Source organism: Panthera pardus, unplaced genomic scaffold (assembly GCF_024362965.1).
Source record: "Panthera pardus isolate Hobbes unplaced genomic scaffold, ASM2436296v1 HiC_scaffold_17, whole genome shotgun sequence".
NCBI classification, from domain to species: domain Eukaryota; kingdom Metazoa; phylum Chordata; class Mammalia; order Carnivora; family Felidae; genus Panthera; species Panthera pardus.
The window spans coordinates 53,039,974-53,058,388 of NW_026526732.1; the positions used below are offsets into that span (position 1 = coordinate 53,039,974).

An 18,415-nucleotide genomic window follows, 5' to 3' on the forward strand; every position below is an offset into this window, starting at 1 on the left:
GCCTGGAGCCTGCTTCAGATTCTGTGTCTTCCTCTCTCTCTGTCCCTCCCCTGCTCATGCTCTGTCTCTCTCGGTCTCAAAAATAAATAAAAACATTAAAAAAATTTTAAAAAGAAAGAAGTTTGACATTTTGTTTACTTGCAAAGCTTTGGGGCAAATATGTCTTTTTCATCATGCCTTTCGAAACATTGATAACAGGTCATGGGTTCCCATCGCAACTCAATCAGACGCCTCATTTGATAAACCCTGGCCTGTGTCTTCTGCTAGGGTGGGTCTGACCAGCACAGCTTGCCCAATAGCACTCAAGAAACAGGGAAACGCTGTTTAAATCAGGGTGTGGCAAAATCTTTCTTAAAAGGTCAGATAGTAAACATTTTCAGCTTTGTGGATCATATGGTCTCTTGTGCAACTACTCAGTTCTGTGTGGAAGCAGTCTAAGATAATTTACAAATGAATAGGCATGACTATGTTTCAAAAACCTTCATTTATGGACACTGAAATTTGAATTCCATATAATTTTCATGAGTCACAAAATACTACTCTTTTCTTGAAATTTTTCCCCCAACCATTTAAAGATGTAAAAGCCATCCTTAGCCCACAGGCCATACAAAAATCAGGCCTATGACAGAAGTTTGCTGACCCCTGACTTACATAGTTACGATGGATTAGAACCATTGTACCACCCAAGCATTTACTTTCAATACAAATGATTACATCACCTGAAATTAAAGACAAGCTCACTTCTCAGGCATTTCTTGCACTGGCTAATAAATAACTTCTATAGGTTGTTGGACATGTGCAGAGGTGACAGGCCCTGGGCAACGTGGTTCCAATGGTATTAGAGAACAATACCAATTTCTACCAGGAGCTTGGTAGGTGATGTGGTTTGGAGTGATGGTAGGGTCCGGAGCCAATGGTCAACAAAGAATTCTTGAGACAACTTAGGTGCAAAAAGGTGGTTTTGTTAAAGATTTAAAGAAAAATCTTTCAAAAGACCTGTGGGAAGGAAGAGCTGCCTGGGGATTGTGAGGAGAGACTGATTATACACCTGGGAGTTGGGAGAGATAAAGTCCAGGGGAAGTTTCCAAAGGTATTTTCACATGGTAAAAAAGACTCATGGATACTGGAGGCCTAGCTATTGTCAAGCGAAGGTTGTTTTTCCCCCTAGCAAAGTATTAACATGAAGACAGTAGGGAGTTCCTGGAGAAATGTTATACTCTGCTTGCCTCAAGTATTTATCAAAGGGCTGCAGGTCATAAGGAAATTTAATTTTATCTGCCATTTCCTTTTGCCTTTGTTTCCCGCATCAGAGGGCAGGTTGACAGGGGCAGAGTGAGACTTCTGTGCTTAGACTGCATCTACCCTGCAACCAGAGCTAATTATGCCACATAGAAGCAGAAGCCAGATATTAGGTGATTAATGGGCCACTATCTTGATGTCCTTGAGCTACATCCTTCCTCAATTTCCCCCAGTCGATAGAAGCATGTTGCTCTCATTCCAGGTAAAAGTTCAGTTCTTTCTTTTCAAATTCTGGAGAAGTCTTGAGTTTCTATAAGCAAAAACTTCCCTTGGGTAAACAGTCATGTTTGCTCAGAGTTATGAACTCTGGGGAAGGGTGAGGGAACTTCCCTGTCCTTCCTGCCTCTTGATTATCTAAGGACTTTTCCTTGTTTGCAGGTTTAGCAGTGAAATCATCAAGTGGGATGACATTTATCCCTTAGCTTCTCTTTTCCTCCTGTTCACTGCCTTCTTTCCAGAGTCTATTTTTCGATCCACACTGCTGTCTGGCATCCATCCTAGTTCTAAGACTTTAGAGTCAAATGCACCTAGGTTCTACTTGTAGTCTGCCACTTACTAACTGTGCGATTCCAAATACACACAAGCCCGGAAGAGCTCTGAAGATAAAGGCTGGAGGAAATGTGATGAATAAAGGCCTAGTGGAGACATACCGTCCCGAGTGGTTCCCTCCAAAGTCTTTTGAAAAATATACTGAATATACTGAAACCAGACATAGAACACAGTGCCCTCTATTCCTGAGCACTGAGTGTGCCAGGACAAAGGAAGCCCCTCAAAGGAATTCCTAGGGGAAGCAGAATGGTTCCTCTGGGAGAACAGTAGCAAGCTGAACCCTGCACAGCTGGAATCCAAACAGAACCTCGGGGGTATAGCTCTGTCTTCACCCTATGTGAATTCCTTCCGAATTCTGACCTGGGGTTTCAGAGTCAGAGGACTAATGAATGGCCATCCTGAAAAAATTGGAGCCTTTATATTCTACCTGCTCAACTAAGCTACAGCTCAGAAAGTTGTTTATCAATAAAAAAGAAATCAATTCGTCCAATTGTTTTCTTCTGCTGAATTAATTTGAATCCAGAGATCCTTGATGCTCAGAGTAAAGAAAATGCAGAGTAGGAAGAGAAAATACAGTTCAGTTCAAACCCTACATTTACATCCTCTATGGATACCCATGCTAGAAGTGAAATGTGATTATAATCCACAGGTAAGAGCACAGCCTCCTGAGATCTTCCTCCTTGGCTAAATACTTATACTGGGAATTAATCAAAGGAAGTTAATTGATATTGATGATTTAAGAGTAAGCAGAGACCCTTAGGCCTGACCTCTTCCCTTCCCATACAAAACTTATTATTTATCCTAGAAACAGTGTGACTCTCAGTCCCAACTAATTTTCTCATCAGTCATGATTAATTAACCAGATAGACATTCTTTTTTGTATGCAGAACACTTAATACCCACAATTTATTTATTTGAATTTATAAATTTAACTCAGCCAGTTCCACTGGCTTCACACGTGCAGTGAAAATTCTGTTCTTTTGAAAGGTGATTAAGGGCTGAAAAACATAAACAAAACTCTTAGAATCATCTTCAGAGGTATGAAAAACATCATTCCCAATTCAACAACCTGAACATTGAAAGCAGTGATTGTTGTGCAAACTAACTGTATTTAAGGCACATTTAATAACATTGAGAATATTATGATCGGACAAGAACACACGCTGCTTGGACAGCCTTTGCAGCAGAATGCTTTTGGTAGCCACAGTGCTCTGGCTCAGGTTGTGCCCTATTTTAAGCTCGGTATTCAATCTTGCCAAGAGTGGCCACCCCCAGTGGTCACTCAGAAGCACCTGCCCTACACAATGAACTGGACAGGATCCGGCGCTCCAGCCCTTACCGGATGAGGTGCCGCACCGCAGCATCAAACTGCAAAAATATAACCTCCCTTCGAAGGAGGAGTGCCTGGGACACGTGGGCAGGGTCCTGGGGGCTCTGGAGGCTGTCAATCATTTTCTGCAGTTCTTGAAGCTCAGACCCTGGAAGATGGATGACATTTTCGTCAGGTAGTGTGACCTACAGGCTACCGTGGCTAACCTAATGAGCCATCATTCACCTCCAAAGCTAACTTTTTACCTAAATGTACTTCTCTTTGTTTGTGAACATGCTAATTATATGTTTTGCAAGACTAGCAAAGTTATATTGTAGAGCCCAAGGTCTGATTTATCTTCCCTTCCTTCCTTCCTCCCTCAATAAGATAAAAATTTGCTTTGCTTTTCAGAATAAGAACATGCTGTTGAATGAAAGTTTTAAATTTTACAAGGCTATAGCCTCTAGACTGAATAAAAGAATGACAAGGAATGGGAAAGTATAGGTCTCAGTAGAGCTGTTAGGGGCTTGAAGTTATTATAGATTACAAACCAGCATTCATTTCCCACAACCATGCCATACAAATCAGCCTCTCTGTCACTGGCTCATTCTCTCACTGGCTCATGGATTAAAGACTCAAGACCATCTAAGGCAAGCAAGAAATATACATACCCATATGTGTGCATGTGCGCACACACATGCACACACACCTTCTTCTAGGAGATTATCATCATTTTAAGAGGTGTGAGAGATCCTAAACTGACTTGTTTCTTGGATCCTTACTGCAAAAGTGGACTGGACATAAGTAGACTTTCATGTGTTTTGAATGGAAATCTAAGTTAGGGACCTTTTGCAACACTCAGTACTGGGTTGAAGAAACTGGCCTGGGTATAGATGACTTAATAGCATCTCTATTATTGGCCCAGGAGAGGAGTTAGTCAGAATGGGAGAGCAAAGCAAGAAAATGATGAGTCCTTAGGGAGCACTAGTAGGGTAGTAGGTGGGCCCACACTTCCAGGGCTATTGGAATGTCAGCTGATCTGAAATGTTCGCCAACTCCCAGCGAGGACAGTGATAGCTTTCTAGTTGAGAGGACATCACAGTTATGGGAAGAAGACTATGGAAACTGATCTCTGTGCCTGATATGTAGCCCAAGGCAGAAGACAGATGGGATATTCATGAGGCATTTGCAGAGTTACTCTCTCAATAGCTTGTCCAGTCTTGAGCAGCCTTCTACCCTATCTGGCCTGGCATTGGATTTCTTCCCACATTTCTAGATGAAAGAGGAATTGAGGGAATGGGGAAGCTGTCCATGAGAGCCTGACCAGGGCAGAACCAGGACTGAGAATAGTTGCTAACACTTGTGATATATGCTTTTGGCTTTAGGAAAACATGAGAAGTCCAGATTTCATATCCATTCCATTACATAGAAGAGAAAAATGGTTTTTAGGTACTTTTCCAGCCACTGCAAAATTGGACGCAATCACCAAAATTTTTATGACTCCTCTATAAATCTGATGGCCATATCGGACTGAAAAGAAACTTCCTCCAGAAGAGGAGTCATGTTAGAGTGAACTGCACAAGAATTTTGGTGGTGGATGGAAGCCCTATTTAGTGGTAATCAGTGAACCTTATTTGTTCAAGGCCTAGTGGGACGGTCTGCAAGCATTACATGCTGTCAGGTGAAGTAGCAACCAGGGGGGAATGGTTTATAATCCTCTGCCATGACAATGAAAAAGGAATATAAAGTTGTATATATCCCGCGATTAAAGCTCTGTTAAATGTAAAGTGTGTTTGGACAAGGGCTAGAAGGCAGTAAAGGTAAATAAAAATATCTCACTTGTTAGAATGGTTGGATTGCAGGTAATTGTTCTCTTTTCATTATTTCCATTATTGTTTATATACGTGATGTGTGTGCATGTTTATATGATCACTTCCCAGCAAAATTGTTCTGTGTTGATAGGTAGTATTATCATTAAAACACAGATGCAGAGGTGGGGACTACCCTTTCTTTGTTATTAACTGACTTTACCATCCTCATTTAGGCTTCCCTTGTCTCATGGCATCAAGCAGCTGCTTGGTGGGAGGGGAGGTGGCTGGCGGGCAGGGCAGACAGCCTGACTGTGAGGATGGGGCAGATGGTTAGCATGTAGTTGTGGTGGGGAGGTTGGGAGGAGACCCTGAGCCAGGAAACATCAGGAAACAAATGAGACTTCCCCAGGAGGGTCTTATTTGGGAAATCAGAGAGAGAGAGAAGTGGGGGCAGGGGGAGGGGTGAGGTGGAAATCATAGTGGCCCTGTCTCCATGTGAATACTCAGAGCCAGCACACTTTGTTCTCAGCTTGTCTCTAGAGTTTCTGAAACTCTAAGTTTAGTGGACAGTATTTGGGCTTTAATTGGCCTCCTAAACCTTTACAAGGAAATCACAGTGTAAACTCCCACAGGCTGATTACATCCTCTGCTGACTCCAAAGGGAGTTGCTGACTTTCAGGGAAGGAAAGGATTGGGCAGGTCCACAGAGCTGGTGCACAGTGTCTAAGAGCTGCTTCCTCAGTCAAATGGCAGGGCCAAAGCTGAGATCTGGAGGGTCCCCTTAAAAATTATTTTAAAGCATATGAGCCCACAAAAGTCAAACTCCAAATAGCTTGGCAATAGCCAAGAGGAGGTGGGCAAGGATATGAACAGACCCATCTCTTTTCACCTTAGCTCTCCTTGTCTCCTCTGGGAAGCAGGCCAGGAACTGAGCAACCTAGGCTTTTTAAAAAGATGATTATCACAGAGTGGGATTTTTCTTTTTTTAGTTCAGTTTGCTCTTTATCTATTTTCAGCAGAGTATGCAAAACTTTGCACATTCTCCCTGGAGCACAAATGTTTTTGCTGGCAACATGACAGGGTGCATGCCTCTAATTGCACACCTTGGAAAGCCTGGGCCCCACATGTTTCAATGGTTTCTGGTTCATAAGCATATAAATAGTAAGAAACCAATTTCCTTCATCCTGAATTCCAGGTCCTCAACAATTTGGCCTCATTTCCTACTGTTCCTCAGTATCACACCAGTAGGTACGCCATTCTCTGGACTAGCCATGTGCAGTCTGCCTGTCACCTTTGCCAGAGTCTTTTTCTTGTCTTACCAGGACCATCCCTCCTAGCCTTCTCCATTGATTCTAGTGAGGGCAAGTACCCCCCACATCACTTTCCCCACAGGCTCTGCTCTCCCAGCTGCTGTAGAAGTTCCTATGCAGCCTCTATGGAAAGATGACTCTGGCTCTATCTAGGCTTCTATCTCATCTCCGTGTGTCTCAAGGACAGGGATGGCATTCTTTCTCCTGTCCCTCATCTAAAGCCCGGTCCCCATACCCTCCCCAAATCTAGCAGCTCCTCTAAGAGTGTCTTAGTTTATTTTCTGAGTAAACCCCTTTTATAACAGTCCCCGAATTAGTAAAAGGAAAGGCTCTAAGCATGCTTTGGAACTTCTTTCTTCTCTTGATTCTTACATGGAAGATTTGCTAGTAGTTTTGCAATCTCATTAGCCTGTGAAAATTCTGTGTTTTCTGCTGAGTCAGCATCAATCCATCCCTTCTTCATGCTGCCTGTCCTCAGATACAGGCATCAATCTTCCTCCAGGATCACCACTCATACGCTCCCCTAGGGTCTCCTATCTGAATGTTTACAGATTCCTTCCGTGCTCATTAGCGCAATGCAAATCTACCAGCAAACAAATCAGGGTCTCCCGCAAACATATTTCCTTTATACACTGGCCAGAGAGGAATAGATTCAGAGTATATTACACTTGTTTGAAGACCACTAGGTTAGAATAGGCATATTATTAGCTCATTTTGTTGGCTCTTCTCATCCTTTAAAATCCTTGGCTACATGGGGTTAAGCATCTGACTTCGGCTCAGGTCATGATCTCATGGTTCATGGGTTTGAATGAACCCGTGCGGCAGGCTCTGTGCTGACAGCTCAGAGCCTGGAGCCTGCTTCAGATTCTGTGTCTCCCTCTCTCTTTGCCCCTCTCCTGCTCGTGCTCTCTCTCAGTCTCTCAAAAATAAATAAACGTCAAAAAATATTAAAATCCTTGGCTACTCTGTTACAATATGTTATCACATTTACATTAACTAATGACGTAATTTGACTGGGAGTCAAATTATTAAAATAACAAGATCAGTATCCCTACTTTTGATTAACCCAGCTTACTAAGCATTTCAGAGTCTTTAATTTACCTTGTGCATTTATCTTAGAACTTAGTGCTTAGTTAGGGTTTATGGATTAGCACTTGGTAAATAAAACTAAAGCCTCAATCATTCTTACTTCAGGACCATCAGGCTACTGTCAGCTCACAGAGGACTGTCTGCAAGAATTCTTGACAAAAAATGCTTGGTTCTGACCTTGCCATGTTAGCTCACATAGGCCAGAAAGGGAATGAAATAAAACTATTGTGCAGTAGGGGGATGTACATTCTTGTAGAAATTTTACAGAGATTTTAATCCACAGAACATCTCCATGAAACAGGTATTATCATCCCCATTTTATAGATGGACAAAGATCCACAGAATAAAATGTCCAGCTTCCAGTAACCAAGTGGCCGATACAGGGTAAAAAGCCAGGCTTGCCACTCTTGACTTGCTTTACCTTGTGGATTAGCCTATAAATGTGGAATTAATTAGTTTGGAGACACTATATTATGATGTTTTGCCCTTTGCCCTTCTTCTCACTGTCATTTATGAAAAAATATTTTAGTTCTGTCTTTCCAAGTATTAAGAGCTTCATATTAATTAACTATATGGGAGAAATCTTTTTACAATGTGTGAGCATATCAAGTTATCACATTGTACACTTTAAATAGCTTACAATTTTATTTGCCAATTATACTGCAGTAAAGTTGGGGCAGTGGGGGTGCAGGAAGAGCTTCATAGAATTTCAAGCGAATATTGAAGGTGATTTGAATCACCTTTAATCACTTACCAATGCCCTCAGTTCCTCCCCAGTCACCTTTCAAAGGGTTAGCACTTAGAGGAAATTTAAAACATGTTGAGCAATTTCCAAGTTTAGCAAAACTGAAAAGGTAGGCCACAATGTCATGGAGAGGGGCTATCAGCTGTAGAGTTAGCTTTAAGGCTTGAAAAGCTGCCTGTGGGTATAACCAACACAAAGAAATATTAAGAAGTTTCTAAGACACATATAAAAATATATGAGCATTGATGGGGATAATATCTTTGAATAAGAATATTGGTTAAACATTTTCACGATATAATATAGGATAATAATTACAGGTTAATATCTAAAAAACAGAACAACAAAACTATTCATGAACCAGGGTATATGCCTTTGGACAAGGTAAGTCCTGGAGTGAGGCATTTAAAGCAATATGTTTCTCTTTGTTTAAAACCACAGTGACCATAAACACAGCACAATGTGTTTGTATGACCACTGATAGGTTACGAGGATCACAAATAAATTCCTAGCAGGAACCCATATTCAGACAACATTGCCCTGAGGGAATACCTATAAGCAAAGCATAGATATTTTTCAATGTATTTTAAACATGCCACCTAAACCCTGGATCTTAAATATTAATGTTCAAGTGAAGAAAAAGTAGAAACGTATGATCTAACTGAAAGAAGGTAGTATTTTTATGTATATCTCAAAAACACATAAAATTCTTCAGTGAAAGAAAGAGTGGTTGTATTTTTAATTATTTGAGGAACCTCCATACTGTTTTCCATCATGGCTGTATCAACTTACATTCCCATTCACAGTATACAAGTGTTCCCTTTTCTTCACATCCTTGATAACACTTGGTGGTCTCTTGTGTTTTGACAATGGCCCTCCTAACAGGTGTGAGGTGATCTCTCATTGTGGTTTTGATTTGCATCTCTCTGATGAGTAGTGCTGTTGAGCACCTTTTCATATGCCTATTGGCCATGTGTAGGTCTTCTTTGGAAAAATATCTATTCAGGGCCTCTGCCCATTTTAAAATCAGATTTTATTGTTGTTTAGTTGTGGAGTTCCTTACATATTTTAGGTACTACCCCCTTATCAGATACATAGTTTGCAAATATTTCTCCCATTCTGTAAGTTGCCTTTTATTTTTGTTATTTCCTTTGTTAAGCAGAAGCTTTTTAGTTTGGGGGTAGTTCTGCTTATTTATTTTTGCTTTTGTTGCCCATGCTTTTGGTGTTATATCCAAAAAGTCATCACCAAGACCAATGTCAAGGAGCTTTTCCCATTCTCCTCCGAGAGTTTCTGATGTTATTTTTAGTCTCTAATCCACTTCAACTTAATTTTTGTGAGAGGTGAAAGATTTTGTGAGGGGTCCAGTTTCATTCTTTGGCATGTACAACTACTATATGATCCTCTCACTTCTGGGTATGTATCCAAAATCAGTATCTCAAAAGAGATTACTACACTCTCATGTCTATTGCGGCATTGCTCATAATAGCCAAGCTATGGAAATAATGGAAGTGCCCAGTGGATGGATAAATGGATAAAAAAAAATGTGAAACACACACACAGAGAAATATTATTCAGACATGAACAAAAAAAGAAACCCTGCCATTTGCAACAACATGGATGAACCTGGAGAATATTATGGTAAGTAAAATAAGCCAGATAGGAAAGACACATATGGTACAATGTCACTTATATATGGAATCTAAAAAAACAAGAAGTTGAGCTCATAGAAATGTGGTTACCAAGGGGTAGGAAATGGATGGGTGTTGGTCAAAGGGTACAAATTTTCAGTTAGAAGATGAATAAATTCTGAGGATCTAATGTACAGCATTGTACCTAGAGTTAATAATAATGTATTGCATATCTGGAAGTTGTTAGCAGAGTAGGTAAGTATTCTTACCACATACAAAAGAAGGTAACTATGTGAGGTGATTGGTATGTTCATTAATTATGGTAATCATTTCACATTGTACACATAGGTCATATTGTACACTTTATTTATTTTTTTTAACGTTTTATTTTTTATTTTTTATTTTTGAGACAGAGAGAGACAGAGCATGAATGGGGGAGGGGCAGAGAGAGGGAGACACAGAATCGGAAACAGGCTCCAGGCTCTGAGCCATCAGCCCAGAGCCTGACGCGGGGCTCGAACTCACGGACCGCGAGATCGTGACCTGAGCTGAAGTCGGCCGCTTAACCGACTGAGCCACCCAGGCGCCCCTCATATTGTACACTTTAAATATATACAATTTATTTAGTAGTTATATCTCAATAAAGCTGGGGTATGGGGAAAGAAAGGGTAAGAAACCTAGGTTGTTAAATAGGTGTTCACTTACATAGAAAAATTAGAATGTTTCCAAATTGCCATTTTTCAACACTGTACTTAGTAAATACATGAGTGCCCTGTGCATTTCTAGATCTACTCCTTTTTTTTTTTAATGGTTACCAGTAAGATAGGCACACAGAGCAACCCCTCAAAAAATAGGCTGATTACCAGGATTGTGATCTCGACCTGTCATTAGCTTCAGGACATCAGAGTGGCGTTTTCATGAAGGGTTTGGGAGGAAATTGAGGATTAATAAGGAATGTGGGAAGCTTGAATTGTGTTCATTAATGACCAGGGAGAAACAGAACTCAGAAAATAATAAGGCCTAAGAGAAATAATAATAAAGCAGGCAAGAATATTGGGGGGCTGTGTGAAGATTTCAGTTATTAGATATCCCTGGAAAAAAAACAAGAGATGTTCTCTGAAATTGATGTGCTTATTAACCACAAGACATTAAAAAACAAAAAAAAAACAACAACAACAAAACAAAAAACTCAGCCAGTTTTCATTCTGGTACACATAAAAAAAAAAAAAATACAAACCTTTTCTGGCAGAGTTTTGAACATAACCAGCACTTCAGAAGGATGGGGTATGAACCATATATTGAGGAAGACTTTCCCGTCAGCAGACAGCAAACATCGTGGCCGGGGCTGAAAACTCCTGCAACATTATAAGAAAGTTTGGGTAGGCACAGCATTTCTCTCTAAAAAAGAGGTGGCCCCAGTGTGAACTATTTATATCACTGCCCTTCAGCCGCAGCGCCAGAGTCTGGATTGTGGTGACACATGAGCCGGGCGTCGGAGCCTGGGCCAGCAGGCCTCCGTTCCAGGCCGCTCACAGGTGGCCCTGGCTATAAATAACTGTGGAGAAGAGCAGTGGGGCTGCTTTTAGACTCAGCTGTGCTGGCGGAAGGAGTGGGCACGGAGCGAGGGAGAGGTGAGGTAAGAAAGCAAAGGGAGAACGTGAATTAGGTGGCTAACACCATTCTAGGCGCTACATGTTTTCTCACTTAATTCTTATGACAACCTTGGAATGTACCTCTTTTGTTCTTTTACAGATGAGGAAACGGAGGCACTCTGAGATCTTGCCTGTCCAGCTCCTAAGAGATGAAGTTTGAGATTTAAATGCAGATCTGTCCGGGTCTAGAATCCAGGCTCTAGAGACCAGCCTCTATTTTCCTCCCTAGCCTGCCATGTTTTTTGCCAGGTTCTCCAGACTCTTGCCTTCTTTCCCTTCTTTTCCCTCTGTGCTCTCCTCTTCCTCCGAATACCTTATTATTTGTAGGCAGCAGTATAGCTGTCTCTTTGTTGCAGGTTTATGTACAAACACATAATTCACGTATGTCTGGTTTAAGAATTTACACAAGCCCAGCTACCTACTACCTGGCCTGAGGAATAGAATGTCGCCAGCTCCTTTGATGGCCCTCTGAGAAATCACCATCCTGAATTTTACATTAACCAATGCTAGCTTTTCCTTGTAGTTTTACCACAGGTGGATAAACCATTAAAAGATTATCTTGTTGGGTTTTGCCTGTTTTCGACCTTCATACCAATGGAAGCTCGTGATCTTTGTATTATACCCACTGGAGGAAGCTGGCATCTTGACTTGGTTTCTATATCATCTCAGGACTTAAGTGGCCCACTGTAACAGAGGGTGGGGTGAGGGAGCGGTTTCCCATTTGAATGGATTCGATGCCTTTATGTCTGTGTTCATCTGGTGTGAAAATGGTGCTATGGGCAGTTAACAGGTGTGGGTTCTAGCATCAGAGGACCCCATTTTGAGACCAACTTCCATCACCCACAGCTGTGTGGCCTTAGATGAATTACCATCTGAGTCTTTTCATACATAAAATGGGGATAATGATTCCTAACTCACAGGATTGGTGTAAGGAATACTTTTTTTAAGTACCAAAAAACAAACTAAAGATAAAAAAGAGTGCCAAGCATGTGAAAAGTATTTTATAAATTGTGAGGTGCTATACAAAGTTTGTTATCATAATTTATATTATAACATAAAGTTTGTCTAGCAAAGTGGCCAAGGCTGGGTGGGGAGCAAGGGATGCTTATGGCCTGGTAGAGGGACACATAGGAACCCCCAGGGTTATTTGTCAAGAAGTAGGAACCTGTCCATGCTAATGAGAGGATGTCGTAGAATTGAGGGTGACAGGGAAAGGCCAGAGACTAGTGCCACCTCAGGCCTGTCTTGGTTACGCTAGACAAGGCAGTCCTCACAGACAGACAGCGGAAGGAGGTGTGCAGTGGGTGTGGAGCCCCCACCCTCACATCGTTCCCTGCCCAGGGCCCCTGGGGTCCACCTCAGCCTTCTACTCTCCCCCTAGTCCTGGACAGCTGTGTTCACTCTCTGGCCAAAATCACCATCTATTTGCCAGTGACATCTGACTTCTCATTTGCACACCTGGTCCCCTCCACAGCTCCAGGCTTCCAACTTGCTTCCTTTTGGCTGGCAGTGCTTCAGGTCATCTCAAGCAAAAAAAAAAAAAGCAAGAACTGAACTCCTTACCCTCTTCCACCCCAGTCCTGTGTCTCCTCCCATGTTAAAAGAACCACAACCCCCAGTCCCAAAAACCAGAAATCAAGGAGTCATTTTTAGACCCTCCCTCCTCCTTTACTCCTCAGGTCCTACTGATTTCATGATCCCCTCATACTTGTACCCGGTTTTCATTCCCACTTCCATTGTCGATAGCAAGGACTCTCAGTGGGAGGGTCTCACCTTCTATGGGACATTTTGGAAACCATAGGGGTGGTTTTTGGCTCTTGTTACCGTTTCTGGGTCACTGGGAGAGATTCAGATGACCCCTTCCACTTAAGTAAAATGTAATTCATTTTACCTGAGGGCTGAATGTTTTCAATATCAAACATTCTGAGTATGAGACTTTAAAAATCATTACAACTCTACATGAGGTGAATCATTGGCTTTAAACCTACCTTTCAAGTCTCAGGGTTTTAATCAGGTAATTTGAAGCTTGGGAACAAAGGATGGTGTTAGTTTGGAGAATTTCCCTTATTTCAGCAACCACAAAGTCAGACTATCCTGTCCTGCAGCAGATCAAAGTCAGTGTATAATCCAGTCTTATCTCTATTGTTCAGTTCACAATGTCCAAAGGTGCCCCAAAGAAACATCGAATAACAACAATAAAAAGTCACCAGGCCTGTGGCTGAGCACACAGAGGTTGCAGGCCAAGGGGCTGGCAGCAGCAGCATGGCTGAACCAGTCCTTAGCCTCTGAGGAGCATATAGATCCCAGGAGCTGCAGGGCCCTCTTCCAAGTGTTATCCTGTATTTCTCATCCACTATGTCCTTCCATTTCCACCCCTGCCTGCAGCTGAGGAAGGGCAGAGAGAGTAGCAGGAAGTTTTGGTTCCAAAGTTCAGGAGTTTAGCCTGGTTTTCAGCCCTACAAGGAGGATTCCTCCCCTTACTGGTAGATGACCCATCAATTCCCCAGCCTGCCAGTTCCTTGACCTGCTCAATATCATCCCCCTTAAACTTAATTCTCCTTTAGCCACTCACTTGGGGGCCACATTCCAGACCTTGTCATTACTTGGGACCACATCACCTCCAAAGACTTAAACTCAACATCCTAAGTTCCCATATCAACCTTTTATCCCTGTTTTTTCACTCACTCACTCTCAATAAACCTCCTTTATCCCCCCAAACATATGCTCCGTGATGTCATCCAGCCCTTTGGTCCTTCCCTCAGCCCTTCCATCTGTCAGTTCCATTTTGAATTCACTCCCTTCCCTGCCCAGACTGGGTCTTGCGGTCAAGCACAGGAAACTTCCAGTCTCTACTTCTTTGTACTCACTACCCAGCTACCTAGCAAAAGCCCAGCTCTGAATCCCACCAGCTGTTATGCTTTCTGCTTCTAGTTGCATTCTGCTGAGCACAGCTGGAGGAGATCATACCACTAATTGCACTGATACAACAACAAGTAAATGGTTTCCAGCCTGAACAGTGTCACCCCAGGACAACCCTTATTCTTTCTTTTGATCAGCTTTTATGCCCATTTCCTTTTCTAATAATTCCAAGTCTTCTTTCAGCCTCATACCAAACTCCTGCCAGCAGATGATGACAAGGTCTGTTATTACATAATTGAATTAAAGGCTACTGGCTGGAACCCCCCCTACTTCCTGTGGGCCCCTCCCCACCCCCCATCCTCCCGTCAAAGGTGGAGGTACACACCTGGGATATGAAATGAAGGCAGCCACTGCCCTCAAGGTTCTTACATTTCTGAGGCAGCTAGATATGCAAGCATGATTTATGATAGAAGCATGGTATAATGGAAGTACACTTGACCCTTAAACAACACAGGGGTTAGGGGTTCTGACCCACCTCAAAGGTGAAAATCTGTGCACAGCTTTGCTCCAAAACTTAACTACTAATAGCCTATTATTGATTAGAAACCTCACTGATACATCAACAGTCAATGAACACATATTGTGTATGTCATATGTATTATATACTATATTTTTATAACAAAGGAAGCGAAAGAAAAAATGTTAAGGAAATCATAAAGAAGAGGAAATACATTTATAGCACTCTAATATATTTATTAAAAATCCATGTATAGGGGTGCCTGGGTGGCTCAGTTGGTTGAACGGCCAACTTCGGCTCAGGTCATGATTTCACGGTCCGTGAGTTCGAGCCCCGCGTCGGGCTCTGGGCTGACAGCTCAGAGCCTGGAGCCTGTTTCAGATTCTGTGTCTCCCTCTCTCTGACCCTCCCCCGTTCATGCTCTGTCTCTCTCTGTCTCAAAAATAAACGTTAAAAAAAAATTTAAAAAATCCATGTATAACTGGACCCTTGCATTCAAACTTGTGTTGTTCAAGGGTCAACTGTAGAAGAAAGTGCAGTGAACATCCAGAATAGGAAGTATCTGAGACCTAGTGGGAGATTATTGGACGAATTCACAGCTGAGGCTTCTGAGCTGTGATTCATTATCTCCCTCTCCACATTTCTTCTTCTTCTTTTTTTTTTTTTTAATTTTTTTTTTAACGTTTATTTATTTTTGAGACAGAGAGAGACAGAGCATGAATGGGGGAGGGTCAGAGAGAGGGAGACACAGAATCCGAAACAGGCTCCAGGCTCTGAGCTGTCAGCACAGAACCCGACGCAGGGCTCGAACTCACGGACCGCGAGATCATGACCTGAGCTGAAGTCGGCCGCTTAACCAACTGAGCCACCCAGGCGCCCCCCCACATTTCTTCTTAATGGCACTGCCATTTTTTCCCCATTTAAAGAAATTGTAGCAAAATATACATAACATAAAATTGGTCATTGTAACCATTTTTAAGGGTACAGTTCAGTGGCATTAAGTACATTCACGTTGTTGTGTGACTGTCATCACCATCATCTTCAGAACTTTTTTCTATCCTCCAAAATGGCAACTCTGTACCAATTAAATAATAATTGTACTGCCATCTTTTTTTTTTTTTTTTTTTTTTTTTTACCCAAGTCAGAGACTCTGGGCGACACCCTAGATTCCTCTTTTTCCTTTAGCCTCCCATAAATCCAGCACCTGGCCAACTGATTTCACCTCCTAAACATCTCCTGTCTGTACAGTGTCAGTAGCTTGCTCCCCTTTTTCCTGTTGTTGAAAGACAAACACCAGACTTCTGGATCTTGCCCATTGTTCTGTACATTTTACTTCCCATTGCTCATCCCCCCATACCCTGGGTGGGAGCCACTCAAGAGTCCACCTCTCTGTGCTTTCTCCCAGCTTGAACTGAAGTTCTTTTCCTTGTCCACTTGAAACACCAACCACCCTTTAAGACCCAGGTTTAGTATCCCCTTTTCCCTGCAGCCTGCCTTGCTCCCCATCCCCACCTCCCCAATCCTTTAGATAACACTGAACATTTCCTGGTGGATACTTTCATTATACTCTTATCATATCTTATTCTTTATCACAGTGTACTGTAATTACCTATTTCCCCTTGTCTGAAGGGCAAGAACCATGTCTATCCATTGCTGTACAGCACTTGGCACCAAGGTTGCCATGTACTGCTGTTCAGGTTGTGTCCTGAGGCAGCTAGCAGTGGTCAATATCCAGCCTATCTTTTGCTTGCCAAACTCTACACCCTGCCCAGAAGAAGGAGTGCCTTCTTCTAATGTCCATAAAGCACCATATGGGATCATGGTGGCTCTACCTGTCACACAGTAAGCGTTCGATTAATGTTAGTATTCTCTCTCTCCCTTCTTCACTCCTCCATCAGCCAACTGCTCTTGGAGAGTGGCCAAGCATCATCCCAGTATCCAGATTCTAGTCTCTTCTGGAGCCATGAAGAGCAAGGAGCCCTCAACGGACATCTTTCTTGGGAGGAGAACTCCCTCTGGCTCCTCTTCTAGAGAGACTTTGGTTTGAGGATATGGTAGTCTTTGTTAAAACTAAACACAGTACATTACAGCCTTTAAAGGATTAAGTAGCATCTTAGAATTTTAAACCTACCAAATGCATGGGGTTCTTCTGGTTAAGGGATGGCAAACACAAGCAGGGAAGGCACCTTTCCCTTGTCTTTGGCCATGGCAGACATCGCCAATCAATTACAACACTCTCATAAGCTTGGAACATCTCAGAATCCTCAGCAGGGCATTAATTGTTAGAACTGATATTTAAAAGAAAACTTATTTTTTATCTTCCACCTAATCCAACTCCATATTTTAGGAATGCAGTGAGTGAGGACCTCTGTCTTCCATGACCCTCATTCCCCAACCATGTCCTGGGGACACCTCTAGTTAAACTTGCCCTGGGGTGATCCCCATCTATCATTTCATGAACTTTCTTCAATGGTCCCTTTCTGGGAAGTCTTTCCATAGCAGTTCCATTCCTTGGAATCAACCTCTAGATACCCTAACACTAAAGATCTTAGCATGTTTAACTTCAGAGAGCTGCTTCCATTTCCTCACTCATCAGATGAAGAGTTTGAGGTTCAGAGATTGAAGAGAAGCAATTTGCCTGAGACCTCAGGGCACCTTATGACTAAGCTGGGTAAAGCCTAAATATTCTAACTCCCAGGCCATGGTTCTCTCTACCTCCTTGTGGCTGATGTCCATTTTTATGAATACTCAGTACATGGAACCACAGACTTTGGAGTTAGAAATAATCTTCTATACTACTTCAAGTTTACAAAACTTCCACAAAAGACAGAAGTTCCTTTCTCTATTGCTCCATTTTCTGAGGTGCAGTAAAAGGGGCATGTTAAAGTCTAGATAGTTTAGGGAGCAGGACACAGGTATAGTGGAAAAATACTGAATCTTTATCAGTCACTGCTCATCCACTGCCTGACTATGACTTGGACTCTGGGTGTGTGCTCACTTTGCTCACACTTTTATTGACCAAACCCTGCCATGAAATTACCACACACTAACTGGCTAGGCTCATTCCCCCTTAAATGTCTGTTTCCCCTAATCTTTAGGAAACACACAGTCATCTAAAATAAACAATAAAGGAATAGAGCAAGACCTGCAAGTTAGAGAGATTTTTTTTTTTTCTTTTCTACTTCCTGACCTCATTTGGTTGCTTCAAATAAAACAGATCAGAAACAAAAACAGACTTCCTAAACACAAATGTAGTGAACTTGTGGTTAGAGTTCTGGAAACTATTTTAAAAATTTGATCCCAAACATAGATTAGGCTTACAAATGGCTTCCTTGGCTAGTGGGTAGATGAAATAATGAAACTAAGAAATCTTAGGGGATTATCCTGTGATCTTTCATATGAGAGAAAGACACACTTCAGCCTCATTGGGAAACAGGTGCCCAGTCAAACCCTTCAGCAAAATAGTCAGTCTGCTGAGGTATATTTGCCCTACCCCTCCCTTAAATGCATTCTTCCATTAGGTAAATCCTCAAGTCTACCCAGGTGAATGCACTGCCTGAGCTCATGAGACAAACACTGGTATCCACAAACTGGGTGCCTTATAAGTATAAGGTAGGCCTGGTCGCTATTTTGGTAGCCAGCTGTCA

At 42.2% G+C, this 18,415-nt stretch overlaps 1 protein-coding gene across 5 annotated transcripts in view; it reads right to left on the minus strand.

Annotated features, from left to right (window-relative positions):
• Positions 1–18,415, minus strand: part of CCDC162P (uncharacterized) — a 176,946-nt gene that overhangs the window by 59,919 nt on the left and 98,612 nt on the right. For all 5 annotated transcript variants that reach the window (XM_053904591.1, XM_053904590.1, XM_053904589.1 and 2 more), the window contains 3 exons: positions 10,978–11,095; positions 8,122–8,287; positions 3,188–3,326 (listed from right to left, as the gene is read on the minus strand). In XM_053904591.1, coding sequence (XP_053760566.1) covers positions 3,188–3,326; positions 8,122–8,287; positions 10,978–11,095 — 423 coding nt within the window. The remainder of the gene's footprint in view (positions 1–3,187; positions 3,327–8,121; positions 8,288–10,977; positions 11,096–18,415) is intronic.